The 16,937-nt window shown below is 50.1% G+C and overlaps 1 protein-coding gene across 2 annotated transcripts in view; it reads right to left on the bottom strand.

Annotated features, from left to right (window-relative positions):
- Window positions 1–777: 777 nt before the first annotated feature.
- The window catches only part of TOP1MT (DNA topoisomerase I mitochondrial), a 138,670-nt gene continuing 122,510 nt past the window's right edge, over window positions 778–16,937 (bottom strand). For both annotated transcript variants that reach the window (XM_040352129.1, XM_040352130.1), the window contains 2 exons: window positions 4,265–4,414; window positions 778–1,517 (listed from right to left, as the gene is read on the bottom strand). In XM_040352129.1, coding sequence (XP_040208063.1) covers window positions 1,415–1,517; window positions 4,265–4,414 — 253 coding nt within the window. In that variant the 3' untranslated portion in view covers window positions 778–1,414. The remainder of the gene's footprint in view (window positions 1,518–4,264; window positions 4,415–16,937) is intronic.

Here is a 16,937-nt window from a genome sequence, read left to right as displayed (position 1 = left end):
CATATACATATACACATATACATACATACATATCGCGACTCCTTGTATACGTGACCACACCCCTGTTGACGTCTGCTTACGACGAAACATGTGATGTTGCCACGCTCATCAGTCGCCCATTATACTGGGTGGAAACATTGATCATTTTATCGGATGTGTTTTTTACCAAAATGTTTGTATCCTGGCTTTTTTTATGCTCAAAATGCGCAATGATTTTTTTTATTTTTTTATATATGCCTACAGTGTAACTTTGGATTGTGAGTAACGCGGTTAATGAGCGTTTCGCAATACAAGCATTTTTTTTTTTTAATCCTGTCTCGGTTTGCGAGTGTTGTCTCGCAAAATGAGCAGGATTCAAGCCTTTGCGGTGTGCAGTACCGCATTTGGCCAGAGGTGCAGGGGCCCCCCGGAGTCGATCGGGGGCCTTTCGGGAAATACTCCATTCCTGAGGGCAGCCAAACGATCTCCAAGTTTTTGGCCCCCCCCCCCCCCCCCCCCTGGCCACATGCAGTATTGCATGCCATAGAAGTCAATGTGGAACAAATTATTTTCATTTCCACAGACTTCTATGGGAAAACTCGCTTTGTTATGCAAGTACTTTGGATTACAAGCATTCTCCTGGAACGGACTATGCTTGTAAGGTTCCACTGTATTTGAATTCCAGCGTCTCTCAAGGGACGTAAAATAAATGAAGTTATGAGAAAAGTCCTCGTTTTTACATTATATATTTCAGGTGCTAAAAAAAAAAAAAAAAAAAAAGCAATATTTTTACAGGCAGAAGATACAAACAAATCTTTATTTCATTTTATTATTTTCTGTATGAAACAAAAAACGTACATACATAAAGCGCCTGCCTCCAAGTTTTCAACAAAAACACAAACAAAATACTTAAATATATATTTTTTAAATTCAACCGGCCGAGCTTCTTTTACATACAGTGATTTACAATAAGTGGGAAGACTCCAAAAAAAATAAATAATAGTTTCATACCCTCTAACAGATACTGGCGTTGGGAGTACTTTGTACCACTAGGACTGTCCCGTCTGTGCGTCCCGATCCTCGGCTTACAGATTTGAGGCGCTTGTTTCAAGATCTCTTTCCAACATACAGAAACCGATCACATAACTAAACAGCAGTCATGTTGTAAGCAAGCCGAAAAGGGGAGGGGGGGGGGGGGGGGTCATGGTGGACGAATGCAGTAAGTGCTCTAGATAAGGAAATGAATTCCCCTCCCGGGCATGTAATCCACCCAATGTTACAAGAATGGGGGATTCAAGGAATGGTTGCTTGCAGCATTGCATCCAACAACTGAACGGCTTAATTGTAGATGAGATCACCTGAGATAAGGAGGTCTGAGCAGACCTAGAGGAGGGTAGTGAGAGGTAGATCACCGCTTCTGGCCCAACATGGGCGCCTAGAACACAAAGTCTTCATTGGTCATGGCAATAGCCCAGGCGAACTTGTCTCTCTGAGTCTTGTTGTAGATCTTCTCGATGGGCACTCCAAATTTCTTACACCTAGATAGGACAGATCAGAAAAAAAAAAAAAGGTCACCCGAGACAATACTGTGCCGTGTCTGGAGGGAATTAGATACATCAATTCACAGAATTTTCAAAAAGATTTATTAAAGCGGATTTCCACCCTCATATAAGACTTTGTGCCATCTAGTCAATCCCTGCATCTTAACCACTTCTGGACCGGCTCACGCCGATGTACGTCGGCCCTTTGAAGAATAATATCGTTATGGCAGCAGCTACCATGTAGCTGGTGCCCCAGGACGACGTCAGCTAGTGACGAAACGCGCATGGAGAAGCGACATGCTGACGTCACCGCGCGACAATGTCCTGTAGTTAGTGCACGGGCGTTTTGTACTGCAGCTGGCCGCAATTTTTTACATGTACCGTATTTGCCGGCGTACAAGAGGATCCCCTATTTTTCCAGGAAAAATTTTGACCCCCTTCCTACTAGTCTGTCTGGAAGCTGAGGGGTAGCCAGAAACCACCGCCGGACAGAAACAACCGCCGGACAGAAACAACCGCGCCGACAGAAACAACCGCGCCGACAGAAACAACCGCGCCGACAGAAACAACCGCGCCGACAGAAACAACCGCGCCGACAGAAACCACCGCGCCGACAGAAACCACCGCGCCGACAGAAACCACCGCGCCGACAGAAACCACCGCGCCGACAGAAACCACCGCGCCGACAGAAACCACCGCGCCGACAGAAACCACCGCGCCGACAGAAACCACCGCGCCGACAGAAACCACCGCGCCGACAGAAACCACCGCGCCGACAGAAACCACCGCCGACAGAAACCACCGCCGACAGAAACCACCGCCGACAGAAACAGGCTTTCTTTTTAGCTTTTTTCAAATCTCACTGTGCCATTACATTACATGCCTCGACTGTGCCATTACATGCCTCCACTGTGCCATTACATTGCCGGCCACACTGTGCCATTACATTGCCGGCCACACTGTGCCATTACATTGCCGGCCACACTGTGCCATTACATTGCCGGCCACACTGTGCCATTACATTGCCGGCCACACTGTGCCATATGCCGGCCTTACTGTGCCATTATGCATCCGAGCACCTCGAACCAAAAACATTTAATTCATTTTTAATTTTCAAAGCAAACTTCCCCCATCCATTCATGTCTCCATGCTCTAATTTGTTGATAAATTACCTTTTAGCATTTAGCTAAACCCCCCCCCTTTAGCATTTCAAGCCACGGCCATCTTGTGAAAGGGTGTGCTTAGCTGAGAAAGCCCCTCCTCCTCCTGGGGATGTAGGCCATCATTTGCCTAGGACTGGAAACTTAATTGAAGAAATGCAAAAAAAATTATATATAAAAAAAAAGTTGAAAACAAGTAATACAAACCTTCCGGTTTACTAATGCCAGCAGGGTAAGGATTAAACATAAGTAGGTGGAGTCTGCTGATGTGAGGACAGAAAAAGGGGGGGGACTTTTTCTACCATCACTGTGGAAGCAATGACAGACGTCCCCAACAACGCCTTCGGGGTGAATTCCATCAGGTCATGACGTCAATATCTAGAGAGGAAGTCCTGGATTGCCCCAAGCACTTGCCGATCCATAGATAAAGATCAGAACTAAGGACGGTCATTTACTGACACATTGCTACGGCTTGTGTAGTCTCAGCATCATTAGAATTTAGATGGGAGTTCCCCAGTAATGTCAGAGAGGATTTCACAATTTTCACATCCTTTTGTCTGCACACAAAGCTTCTCCGGCAATAAAAATGTTCCCTAAAGAGGTCTGGGGGGGAGGGGGGAGATTTACTAAAACTGGGACACTCAGAATCTGGTTCAGCTGTGCATAGTGACCAATCAGCTTCTAACTTCAGCTTCTTCAATTAAGAAGCTTTGACAATAAAACCTGGAGGCTGATTGGTTTCTATGCCAAAGTATAACCGCTAGGGGTTGCACCGTCAGGGGGGAAGGGAGCGCCTTCGTCCCGGCTGCCGCCAGGGGGGTAGGGAGAGCCGCCGTCGTCCCGGCTGCCGCCAGGGGGGTAGGGAGCGCCGTCGTTCAGGCTACCGCCAGGGGGGTAAGGTGCGTTGTGTCCTTCCAGCTGCCGCCAGGGGGGTAGGGAGCTCCGTCGTCCAAGCTGCTGCCAGAGGGTTAGGAAGCGTTGTGTTCTTCCAGCTGCCGCCAGGGGGGTAGGGAGCGTCGTGACGTTCCGGCTGCCGCCAGGGGGGTAGGGGGCGTCGTGACGTTCCGGCTGCCGCCAGGGGGGTAGGGGGCGTCGTGTCGTCCCGGCTGCCGCCAGGGGGGTAGGGGGCGTCGTGTCGTCCCGGCTGCCGCCAGGGGGGTAGGGGGCGTCGTGTCGTCCCGGCTGCCGCCAGGGAGGGTCGTCCCGGCTGCCGCCAGGGAGGGTCGCCCCGACTGCCGCCAGGGGGGTAGCGAGCATCGAGTCGTTCTGGCTGCCGCCAGGGGGGTAGGAAGCGGTGTGTCGTCCCGGATGACGCCAGGGGGGTAGGGAGCGTCGTGTCGTCCCGGCTGACGCCAGGGGGGTAGGAAGTGCCGCCAGGGGCAGGGAGCGCCCCTGGGTACAGGTCCTGTGACATCACAGGACTGGCCAAGAGACCCATGGTAATGGAGTAGTTCCCATGATTTTAAAGAACGCGGGAAAAGATCTTTTGTCCGGCGGGTAGAACTCCTGCTATCCAATAACAACGTTTTCCCGTTCAGCAGTTACAACACCACATTAAAGCGGACACATCGGCACACATCTTACCAGGCCACGGTGATCCTGGGATCCAGATAGTTTAGTTTGGACGTGCCCAGAGCGATCTGCTTGTTCTCCTCCTTATCTGTGGCCATAAGCTTCAGTTTCTCCAGTTGTTCCTCCAGCCTTTCCATCTGCTTCTTCTTCTTCTCCAGCTCCCTGTGCAGAAACACACACACAGGGATCTCACTGATAGGACAGGACACAGAAAGCTGACCCCCCCCCCCCCCCCCTCCCACCAAACCTGACATTTTACAGATTGCTGCTACATCCAGACCAAAGACAAAATAGCAATCTGTCCAATGGTAGACCAAGAGAACCTGTCACAAAAGGGCTACATTCAGAATTAGAATTAAGGTGTAAAGATTGAAGAGGGGAGGATTCAAAGCCTGTTGGGTTTTCAGTGTTATCGGGGGCTTTGTTGGAGAGAATAAAGTGGTTCTAAAAAGCAGGTGAGTTCTTTTTTTTTTTACCTTAAAGCGGAGCTCCACCCAAAAATGGAACTTCCGCTTTTCGGGAAACCCTCCCCCCCTCCGGTGCCACGCTACTCCTGCATGCGCAGTAGGGAACCGGGCAGTGAAGCTGCGAGGCTTCACTTCCCGATCCCCTCACCGAGGATGGCGGCAGGTGCAGCCGAGGGACGATCGATTGTTCGTCCTAGGACTGCCGACATCGCGGGCACCCTGGACGGGCGAGTGTCCATTTTATAAAAGACAGCAGCTGCCGTATTTGTAGAAAAAAAAAAAAATGTACCTTTACAGCCCTTTTGACCGCTTAAAGCGGAGGTTCACCCAAAAATCAACTTTCTGTCACTAGATCCAGCATACTGCTGACATCTGCAGTATGCTGGATTTTTTTTTTTTTAACTTATCGTTTTAGCGGTCTTTCTTCTCCGGCTCCGAGCGGGGAATCCTTCGGGGAGTAGGCGTTCCTAAATCAAGCGCAGTTGATTGATGGGCTTGGATAGTGCGTCACGCCATCCGGAAATAGCCGACGTGACTCTCGGCTGCTTACGGCGCTATACGGCGCCTGCCGTGTAGAGCTGACTGCGCAGGCGCCGTAAATTGCCGAAAGTCACGTCGGCTATTTTCCGAAGGTGTGACGCGCTATCCAAGCCCGTCAATCAACTGCGCTTGATTTAGGAACGCCTATACCCGGAAGGATACGCCGCTCGGTGCCGGAGAAGAAAGAACGCTAAAATGATAAGTACAAAAAAAAAATCCAGCATACTGCAGATGTCAGCAGTATGCTGGATCTAGTGACAGAAAGTTGATTTTTGGGTGAACCCCCGCTTTAAGGACCCCTTCATATACGTCGGCAGAAGGGCACGGCTGGGCACATCCACGTCGCCTTTAAGAGCCCAGCCGTGGGTCGCGAGCGCGCCGCCGTCGTGCTCGTGACCTGGTCCTGTTCTCCGTGACCGCGGACCCGATCGTCGCCGGTGTCCCGCGATCGGGTCACAGAGCTGAAGAACGGGGTGAGGCGAGACTAAACAAACCTTCCCCCCGTTCTTCCTAGTGTGGCCGTCACTGATCGTCTGTTCCCTGTCACAGGGGACGATCAGTGACGTCACACACAAAGCCACGCCCCCACACAGTACTAAACACTCACAAGGACACACTTAACCCCTTCAGCGCCCCCTACAGGTTAAGCCCTTCACTGCCAGTGTCATTTTCACAATAATCAGTGCAATTTTATAGCACTTTTCGCTGTGAAAATGACAATGGTCCAAAAAATGTGTCAAAATTGTCCGATGTGTCCGCCATAATGTCGCAGTCACAAAAAAAAAAAAAAAAAAAAAAATTGCTGAATGCCATTAAAAGTAAAAAAATTTATTTTATTTTTTTTATAAAATTACCATAAAACTATCCCCCGTTTTGTAAATACTATAACTTTTGCGCAAACCAATCAAACGCTTATTGCGATTTTTTTTTTTTATACCAAAAATATGTAGAAGAATACGTATCGGCCTAAACTGAGGGGAAAAAAAATGTTTTTTTTTATATTACTTGGGGGATATTTATTATAGAAAAAAGTACAAAATAAATATATATATATATTTTTTAAATTGTCGCTTTATTTTTGTTTATAGCGCAAAAAATAAAAACCGCAGAGGTGATCAAATACCACCAAAAGAAAGCTCTATTTGTGGGAAAAAAAAAGGACGTCAATTTTGTTTGGGAGCCACGTCGCACGACCGCGCAATTGTCAGTTAAAGCGACGCCGTGCCGAATCGCAAAAAGGGGCAAGTTCCTTTAGCTGCATAATGGTCCGGGGGTTAAGTGGTTAATAAAAATAAAAAAAGAACATAACAATTTAGGTTTACAAATCACTTTAATCCTGGTGGTTTCATCAGATTGGAAAGAGAAATCTGTAAAAAGCTGCTAATATTTTGCATTTCCTGACCCAAACATGCTACTGTCATTTTTAAATCAACCCTTTATTATTGTATCTCTTATTTTACCTCCTTAACCACTTGAGATCCAAGGACGTCCTCGGCTTTGTGCGGTGATATCTGAATGATGGGGCAGCTACAGGCATCATTCAGATATCACCGTCTTCAGCCGGCGATTCTGTGCAACATAAGAATGATCAAAGCTGCGGTTCTGACGTTTGATCGTTCTTATAGGCGGCTGGAGGGGACATCCCCCCGCCATCCGGTGCTTCTCCGGGCTCTCCCGTGCCATCGGGGGCCCGGAGAGCGAATCGGCCGGCGTTCGTTGGGAAAGCATAGAGATGACTGGTGACCAGATGGTCACCAGTCATCTCTATGACCGTCGGAGGTCCTGGCGCGACGTTATGACGTCACGCCCGGTACACAAAAGTAAAAGCCACAATCGCGGCTGTCGGCATTAGATCGGTGAATTTTTTTCACCGATCTAATGCTTGTAAGCCTGGAGGAGAGATGTGGGGGAGGGGGAGGTCTTATTGACCCCACATCTCTCCATAAAGAGGACCTGTCACAGTGATTCCTATTACAAGGGATGTTTACATTCCTTGTAATAGGAAATAAAAGTGATCAAAAATAAATAAATATGTAAAATAAAGTGTTAAAATTAAAAAATGAAGTACATTTTTTTTTAAACGCCCCTGTCCCCGGTAGCTCGCGCTTAGAAGTGAACTTGCATCCCGCCCACATATGTAAACGCCCTTCAAACCCCACATGTGAGGTATTGTCGCGTGCGTTAGAGCGTGTGCAACAATTCTAGCACTAGACCTACTCTGTAACCCGAAAATAATAGGATTTTTTGTACTCACCGTAAAATCCTTTTCTCTGACGTCCATGGACGGACACAGCTCCTTAAGTCTTGACAAGTGGGTTATGTTCCCTGTTTACAGGAGAGGACTAGGCAGAAACATGTTAAATGGTTAAATACATGTTAAATTAACAGAGTTGAACAGCCCCGCCCAGGGGGCGGTCCCTCCAGACATAACCCTCCTCACTGCAGCATGCAGCCTCAGTTCGTAACAAGCAGTACAAACCTAAAAAGGAGGGGTGGGAGCTGTGTCCGTCCATGGACGTCAGAGAAAAGGATTTTACGGTGAGTACAAAAAATCCTATTTTCTCTTATCGTCCATGGACGGACACAGCTCCTTAAGTCTTGACAAGTGGGACGTCCCCAAGCAGTGTCAAAACGAGGGGTGGGAAATATATCAGTAAAACCAATTTTAACTTCACCCCAAAACAAGCAGAGCTCCTCAAACAGAGGAGATGCAACTTAAAACGGCCGCCTGCAAACGCTAGCGGGCGAAAGCATCATAAGATGCATTCACAGCAACCAGGACATTTTGAAAAACAAAAACGTGAACGGACGACCAAGTCGCCGCCCTGCACACCTGTGACACCGACGTATGAAGTCGGAAAAAACCTCGGAAGCACCAGGTGCCCTGGTCGAAAGTGCCGCGACCGGAACAAGGGGGGCCTGCCCCCTAAGAGCATAGGCCTGTATGACGGTCTGTCAGATCCACCGAGACAGGGTGGTCGACGAGACCGCCAGGCCCTTTGTGGGCCAGACACTGACACAAAAGAGGGTCAGATCTCCAAAACGGAGCCGTAGCAGGTAGATACACCCGCAAAGCGCGTATCACGCCTGAAGTATGAAAAGCAACCTCCGCAGGATGCGCCGGCCGAGGACAAAAAGGACGGACGTAACAATGCCCCTATTCAGGCGAAAGTCCGAGACCACCTTCGGAAGAAGGGAAGGTCGCGGGCGCACCACCACCTAATCCTTATGGAGGATCAAGCATGGCGGCTTGCAAGACAAGCCCGCCAGCTCAGAGACCCCTCTAAGGGAAGAAAAGGGCCACTTTTCGAGATAGTGTTAAGAGAAAATCTCTCTGAAGTTTCCAAAGGGAAAGCTCCTGAGGAACCAGGAGCACCAGAGTCAAAACTCATTGGGGAAGAGATGGGCCAAGAGGGGAGCACAAAGAGGTACCCACCAGGGAACGGGCCCCAAAGGGCCACTGAAAGAACACAGCCAAGGCTGAACTCTGCTCCCAAACGGTGCTTAAAAGTAATTTGAGATCCACACCAAGCTGTAAAAAAAAACAGCAGGACCCTGGCCATCGAATACGTCCGTGGACGTCACTTCATCTCTTCGCACCAAGAGATGTAGGTCTGCCAGGTGTGACTGTAGATTCTCCTGGAAGAAGACTACCATGCCCTCAACATGGTTGAGATGACCGAGTCAGACAGACCCCGGTCTCTTAAAGTCTGGCTACCAATAGCCATATTGAGTAAGTTAGTGACTGTACAACAGAAGGAAGTATGGAACCTCGAGACAGAAGGACCTCTCGCCCTGGCGACGGCCAGGGTACCTCCGTTATGAAGCGCCCGAAAACGGCGTACCAAGGATGCCAATGTCAATCTGGAGTGATTAGGAACATCGGGATCCCCTCAGCCTCCACTCTATGGAGCACCTGAGCAAGCAACACAAATGGAGGAACGGTATAAGGCCGCTGATACAGACCCCCACAGGGTCACCAGCGCAACTTACGCGTCAGTACCAGAGCACTAGACCTGGTCACTACTTCGACACCCTTGTGGTGGCGACGAGCGGCCAGGAGATCCACGAGTGGAAAAAAACCAAGGCGAGCCCGAGCCGTGTAACGACACAGATCTTCCTGGGCTTGAACCCAGAGGCAACTGCCTGCAGGGCAGGCAGTCTACCGCTGAGGCATAATCTCGCCTGCCCTGTGAGACTCACTTCCTGCAAGGGAGCCGAAACACCCCCGGGCACAGAAAACCAGTCACCCTGGTCCAGCATCAGGTGACTCCAGTAGTCCGCCTGCTGGCATACCCATGGTAGACCGAAGCCACGGTCGTGGCGTTGTTGTCTAGTACCTTGCAACCGCCTCGAACACGAGGAGAATCAAAGCCTGATCATGGGACAAAGAACGGTAGACAGGGTCCACAGCACCCAGGCGGCCTCCTACCTAGGTACTAACCAGGCCCGACCCTGGGTAGCCACCAAGATCAGAAGAGAGCAGGCACATTCAGGAAGTTGTGGCCGTAGGTCCATGCAAATCCAGCGACTCTGGGCCGACTGGACCCCCCCCAGGGGTCCCCACAATCCGTGAGGCCTGCATCCGTCGTAAACAACGACCACTGGAAGGAAGGAACAACTTCCCGGGCCGAAGATCCAGGGATCTCCGTCCCAACTCAGAAGACTCCGACTAAGTGGCGCACCTGAATCTGCCGATTACAGAGACAAGAAATTTCTTACCACCTGGACAGTATTTCCTGGAAAGCCCAAGTGTGGAACTGGGCATACAGTACCGCCTCGAAGAAGGCTACCCATAGGTCCCGGACCAGCATGCACCTGGAGAGAAGACCGATAGCGTGATGCTAATACCCTCACTGCAGACTGAAGAGTCTGCAATTTCTCCAGGGGAAGAAGGACCTTCGCTCCCTTTGAGTCGGACTCAGGACCGGCTCCAAATGTTTAGCACCCACCCGAGACTTCGGGGGGTCTGAATGGCTATAAACAGCTCCATTAGGTCTGAGACAGAAGCTGCCCTCAGAAGAAGGTCGTTCAAGAAGCCCACGAGGCAAAACCTCACTGTCCCAACAAAGTTAGGATAATTGCGAGCTCCTAGGTGAAAACCCTCAGTGCCAACACCAGATCAAGAGGGAGGGCCACAGACTGACAGAAGCCCTCCCCCATCATGGAGCACAGAAAATTCTGTGACATGTGCAAAACGGGACATGCATGTATGCGTCCCTGCGGGACTTACAAGTCCCACACTGTTCTCAGGCAGACCAACAAGCCGGGCGAGGAATAAACAAGAAAAGAACTCCAAGGCCGAGAAGCGGTATTCTGAGCATCCCAATGGCAATCCCATTGACTGGGAAGCACTGGCTGCAACAGACACAGCTTCTATGGTGACACAACTTGGATGTGTTTGAGCCTATGGGACACCTGCCTTAGACCGGCCGGACGAGTCACAAGCGATCAACAATGCACAGATATTCCAAACTGCCCTCACATCTTGTTCTATGGATAGGCGTAAACCCTATCTAGGACTCTGAAGAGACCACCTCGCAGACCCATTAGTCAGAGAGCAGGGAGATTCACTGAATTGTGAACCTGTAAGCCGCCCCCCCCACCTAGAGCAGGGAGGGAAGACGACTGCATAGGGCGATTACGCACCCAGGGACAATTTAGTCCCCCAGCTGAGCCCTTGTCGGCCCCCGTAATAATACATACACAAAGTTTGTATGTATATTATGGAAGTGTATGCACACATGTCTTTGGAGGGTGGGAGGAACCGGAGTACCCGGAGGAAACCCACGCAGACACAGAGAGCGACAAAGTAAGCTCCAGCTAGATTGGTGTCAGTGTCCGGAATTCGGAACGATGACTCTTGCTGACAAGTAATGAAATTAACCACTACACCACCGCGTACCATCTCTGAAACAGAAGCCCTGGATAACAAGGACGCAGCATTCAAAGAAGCATCACAGACCTATATGAGGCCCTGGACCAACAGGTCCGCTAGCCTAATATCCTTGGTACAGAGACGGTGCTCTTCCACTGTCTGGTGCAAAATGCTCACTCAGAAATCGACTGAGACTCCAGAGTAGTAGCCACAATAGGCCGCAAGACGGACCCCAGCATGGTAAACATGACAAGGGCCAGTACCTCGGATCTTCTAACAGCCAGATCCATACAAGCGGGGACTCCCGTAATAGGGAGAGTGGTCAGCTATACATGACACCCGGAGGATCCCCTGAAAGGGTTCTCCTCAAAAGGGCACTGAACCGCCAGGCGGTGAGGGACTACCTCAGCGGCTTTTCTCATTCCGCATCTTAGAAATTATCAAAGAAGGGCAAGAAGGAGTAGATCCAAAAAAAGACAGAGCCCTCGGCGGAAACACAGCTGCACTATACAGCTTAAGAGAGTCCCTTACAGCAGTGAGAAGCGCACCCATAAATGCCTTATCCTGCTCTTTTTACTACCCAGGTACCTGGTCCATGGCTTCATAGCAGAAAAAACAAAAGTACCCCCCTGAGGGTGGGACTTTAAAAGGTGACACACAAAAAAAAAAAAAAAAAAAAGTGTCGTATAGACCATAGAAAAAGGATAAAAAACACATATGGTCACAAATTCAATAATACGGAGCATTCCCCAGGGGGTAACGGAGGGAGGGGGCACTCTTAACCCCCGCCCATCCGCATTCCGCCCCCAGCCTGGCCCAAAAGTGTCCAGGGCTAACAAAGAAGTCTCTGTGGAGATCCCAGGTGCTAACACCTGCCGCTGAGCATGTAGGGGAAGGACCAGATACTGACTCCAAATATAAAAGACATTTACATGTGTATGTAATACCTGTCTTAACATAAAAACTGACGCTCCCAGGGCCCTATACAGGGCATCTTACCCACTCGCTGCGCTGACCCGGGGAGTTAACAACTTATCCCAATATAAGTCTGTTAGCATAGCCAGGGGACTCACCTCAGGAGGAGACTGCCCAGCGCTGCCGACCGCTCTCATCACACAGCGTGTGGAGAGGAAAGAAACCATGAAGGAACTGCGGCGTCTGCAGGGACCTGTGTGCGCCGTAGATACAGCACTAGGGGTCAGGACTGCACAAAGATGGCCGCCCGCTGCACATGGCGCGGCTACGACAAAATGGCCGCCAATGGGAGTTTTCAATGTAATTGAAAACCTCCCAAAAAATGGCGCCAGCGTCGGCCAAACGGCGGCAAAACGCCACATTTTAAACAGGGAAAGCCTCCTAGAGCCTTTACAGTGAAAACCCCCACAGGAAAAACCCAGTATCAGACAGTAAAAGGTGCCAGATAACACAGCCCTCTCAGGAAAGCCCCCCCCCCCGGACAGCGTGCCTTAGCAATGCAGCAAGGGAACGGAGCAGGGAAGGGAGGAGTGCTCCTCCACTGTCAGAGCACCTCCGAACCCCAGGAATGCCCAGCCGTACCAACCCACCGAAGTAGGAGGGACTGTACTTACCCGTCCGAGCGAGGACTCGCTGACGCATTCCTGACAGACATACAACCGCAATGGAGGTAGCTGTCGGCCCGGTCCACTGTGAGTGAGGCAACACCACAGCCCAGTCATATGTGGACCTCAGAGCAAAGCTCACGGCCACCTCAGGAGTCATGAGGTACAGCGTGGCAGACCAAGCCTCTTTGCATAGGTGTGTCCACGCTTGCTGGTCGGACTGAGTAGACTACAAGGATCTATAATATCCAGCCTGTCACTCAGCCGACAGTTGAAAAAAAATTCTTCAAGAAAAAGTGAAAATAAAATAAAATAAGATAGAATAAAATAAAATTTCTCCTCAGGGCGCTGGGCCCAAAGGGAGCCATACGTCCTTCTCCTTTGCTAGGCAGAACGAAACTGGGGCTGCATGCTGCAGTGAGGAGGGTTATGTCTGGAGGGACCGCCCCCTGGGCGGGGCTGTTCAACTCTGTTAATTTAACATGTATTTAACCATTTAACATGTTTCTGCCTAGTCCTCTCCTGTAAACAGGGAACATAACCCACTTGTCAAGACTTAAGGAGCTGTGTCCGTCCATGGACGATAAGAGAAAAAGGGATTTTTAATACAGCTTACCTGTAAAATCCTTTTCTTGGAGTACATCACGGGACACAGAGCGGCATATTCATTACTATGTGGGTTATATGGAGTACCTTCAGGTGATGGACACTGGCAATCTCAAACAGGAAATGCCCCTCCCTATATAACCCCCTCCCATAGGAGGAGTACCTCAGTTTTGTAGCAAGCAGTATGCCTCCCAAAATGTTTCCCATAAGAGGGGTGGGAGCTCTGTGTCCCGTGATGTACTCCAAGAAAAGGATTTTACAGGTAAGCTGTATTAAAAATCCCTTTTTCTTTCTCGTACATCACGGGACACAGAGCGGCATATTCATTACTATGTGGGATGTCCCAAAGCAATGCTTTACTGAGGGGAGGGAGAAATCTTCCCAAGACACAAGGATTTAATTCAGAGATACTCTCAAATAATAATAAATCCAACTTCGTCGAGAAAAATTAAATTTAAATTTAAATTTTAACTCAAGGGTGCCCCCGATTCTGAGGGTCTTAAATCGCAGCCTGCAGCACTGCCTGCCCAAAGGCTGTATCTGTATTCCTTCTTACGTCCACCTGGTAAAATTTTGTAAACGTGTGGACTGAAGACCAGGTTGCCGCCTTGCATACTTGAGCCATAGAGATCTGATGGTGTGCTGCCCAGGAGGCGCCCATGGCCCTGGTAGAATGAGCCTTTACTGACAAGGGAGGAGGCAACCTCTTCAAGCCGTAGGCCTGAGTAATTAACTGTTTAATCCACCTCGAGATGGTGGATTTTGCAGCTGCCTGCCCTTTCTTGGGCCCATCCGGTAGAATGAACAACACATCTGTTTTCCGAATCTTCTCTGTAGCTTTAAGATAGGCCTTCATGGCCCTGACAATATCCAAGGTATGCAGCAACCCTTCCTTTCTGGAAGTGGGCTTCGGAAAAAAGGATGGTAATACCAAGTCCTGATTCAGGTGAAAACTGGATATAACCTTTGGTAAAAAGGAAGGATGAGGACGGAGAACCACCCTGTCCTTATGCAGAATAAGATATGGTTCCTTACAAGATAAGGCTGCCAATTCTGACACTCTTCTGGCGGAAACTATGGCGACCAGAAATACCAACTTCCTTGTTAGTAACACCAAAGGAACTTCAGCCAACGGCTCAAAAGGTTGTTTCTGTAGAGTTGACAGAACAAGATTCAAGTCCCACGGACAAAGTGGCGACTTCACCGGAGGATTAATACGCAAGACCCCCTGAATGAATGTCTTAACCAGCGAGTGGGTGGCCAGCGGCCTCTGAAACCACACTGACAAAGCTGAAATCTGTCCTTTGATTGTGCTTAATGCCAGTCCTTTATCCACTCCTAGCTGGAGAAAACTTAACACTCGATCAATGGTATACTTGCGGGAAAGCCATTTCTTGGACTCACACCAGCCTACGTAGGCCTTCCAGACCCTGTAATAAATCACCCTGGAAACCGGCTTTCTAGCCCTGATCAGGGTAGAGATTACCTGCTTAGACAGCCCTCTACCCCTGAGAATCAGGGATTCAGCCGCCAGGCCGTCAAATTTAGATGCCGTAATGCAGGGTGGAGGATCGGGCCTTGCGAGAGTAGGTCTGGCCGTAGAGGAAGCGTCCAAGGATCTCCCACTGACATCTTTAGGATTAGTGAGTACCATGCCCTTCTGGGCCATGCTGGAGCTACCAGGATGACTGGTTTGTGCTCCACCCTGATCCTGCGTAACAGGCGGGGTAGCAACTGTAGCGGGGGAAAGGCATAAAGAAGTTTGAACTGATGCCAAGGGCAAACCAACGCATCGGCTCCGCAGGCCATAGGGTCCCGTGTCCGGGACATGAACCTGTCTAGCCTCTTGTTGAATCTCGATGCCATGATATCCACGTCCGGCATTCCCCACCTCTGGCAGATTATCTGAAAAATTTGCGGATGCAGAGACCATTCCCCTGGCGACAGAGTCTGACGACTCAAGAAGTCTGCCTGCAGGTTGTCCACCCCGGGAATGAATATTGCCGATATGCAGGGCACATGAGCTTCTGCCCACTGGAAAATCAAGCTCACCTCTCTCTGAGCTGCCCGACTCTTGGTTCCCCACTGTGCCCAAGTACCTTGGCGAGTGCAACCATCCAAGATCGCTCCCCAGCCCTTCAGGCTGGCATCTGTGGTCACTATCTTCCAGGCCACGGGGCTGAAAGATTTTCCCTTCAGTAGATTCTGAGGATTTAACCACCAGCACAGACTTTGCCGGACTCTTGATGAGAGTGGCAAAGGAAATTCCAAGGCCTGTGGCCTCTTGCTCCATGCTGACAGAATGGCTGCCTGTAGGATGCGAGTGTGGCTTTGAGCGTAAGGTACCGCCTCGAACGTGGCCACTAGCTTGCCTAGTAGTCGCATACATAGGCGAATAGTTGGTTCTTTTTTGCTTAGAACCAGATGGATCAAGTCTTTGATGGCCTCGACCTTTACTAGAGGCAGGAACACTCTTTGCTGTTCTGTGTCTAACGTCATGCCGAGGTATTCCAACCGTCTTGTGGGTTGGAATGCTGATTTTTCTCGGTTTAGGATCCAACCGAACCTCTCGAGGTACTGAACCGTGAGGGCCACTGCTCGTTCCAGGCAAGGAGACGAGTGATCTATGACTAGGAGGTCGTCCAGGTAGGCTAGGACCGTGACCCCTTGGATCCTTAGGTTGGCTAGGATCGGAGCTGGGACCTTTGTGAATACCCGGGGGGCCGTAGCCAGCCTGAAAGGGAGTGCCACAAATTGGAAATGACGCTGGGCCACTGCAAAGCGGAGAAATCTTTGATGTGGCTGAAAAATTGGCACATGAAGGTAAGCATCCTTTATGTCTATGGACGCCAGAAAGTCGTCCTTCTGGAGTGCGGCGGCTGCTGACCGAACAGATTCCATCCGGAAAGAACGAACCCTTAGGTAAACGTTTAAACCCTTTAGGTCCAAAATTGGCCTGACATCGCCATTGGGCTTTGGAACGGTAAACAGATTGGAGTAGAACCCTAGCCCTTGCTCTTGGGCTGGTACTTCTACTATCACGCCCTGGCAAAGCAGATTATCCAACGCCGCCAGTAAAGAGGCCTCTTTTGTTGGATCGCTCGGTACCCTTGACTCCAGATAATGAGGTGGAGGAAACTTTAGCAACTCTAATCTGTAGCCTGTGGCCACGGAAGACCGGACCCATCTGTCGGGGATATCGGTTTCCCAAACCTCCGCAAAAAGACGAAGCCTTCCCCCCACCTTTGTGGGTGGGGGCGCCCCTTCATAAGGCAGACTTAGGGGCTGGCTTTGCTGGCTTACGATACCACTGCTTCTTGCCCCCAGAGGCCTGTCCCTGCGACTTGTTAAAGTTTGATCTCGCAGGAGGCCGTCGATACTGCCTGGAATTGGAGGGCCCCGGAACAGGGGAGAGCTGCCTTTTAAACGCAGGTCCCCGAAACTTCTTTTTGACCGGTAAAAGGGTACTTTTGCCACTCGATATAGTCTGAATATATTTATCTAGATCCTCTCCGAAGAGTCGACCTCCATGGAAGGGAAAACCTGCCAGAAGCTTTTTGCATGGGGGCTCAGCCGCCCAGTTCTTCAACCATAAGAGCCTTCTCATGTGTACT

Source organism: Rana temporaria, chromosome 5 (assembly GCF_905171775.1).
Source record: "Rana temporaria chromosome 5, aRanTem1.1, whole genome shotgun sequence".
NCBI lineage: Eukaryota > Metazoa > Chordata > Amphibia > Anura > Ranidae > Rana > Rana temporaria.
Note: the sequence above shows the minus strand (reverse complement) of the source record. Positions and strands in the feature narration are given on the sequence as shown.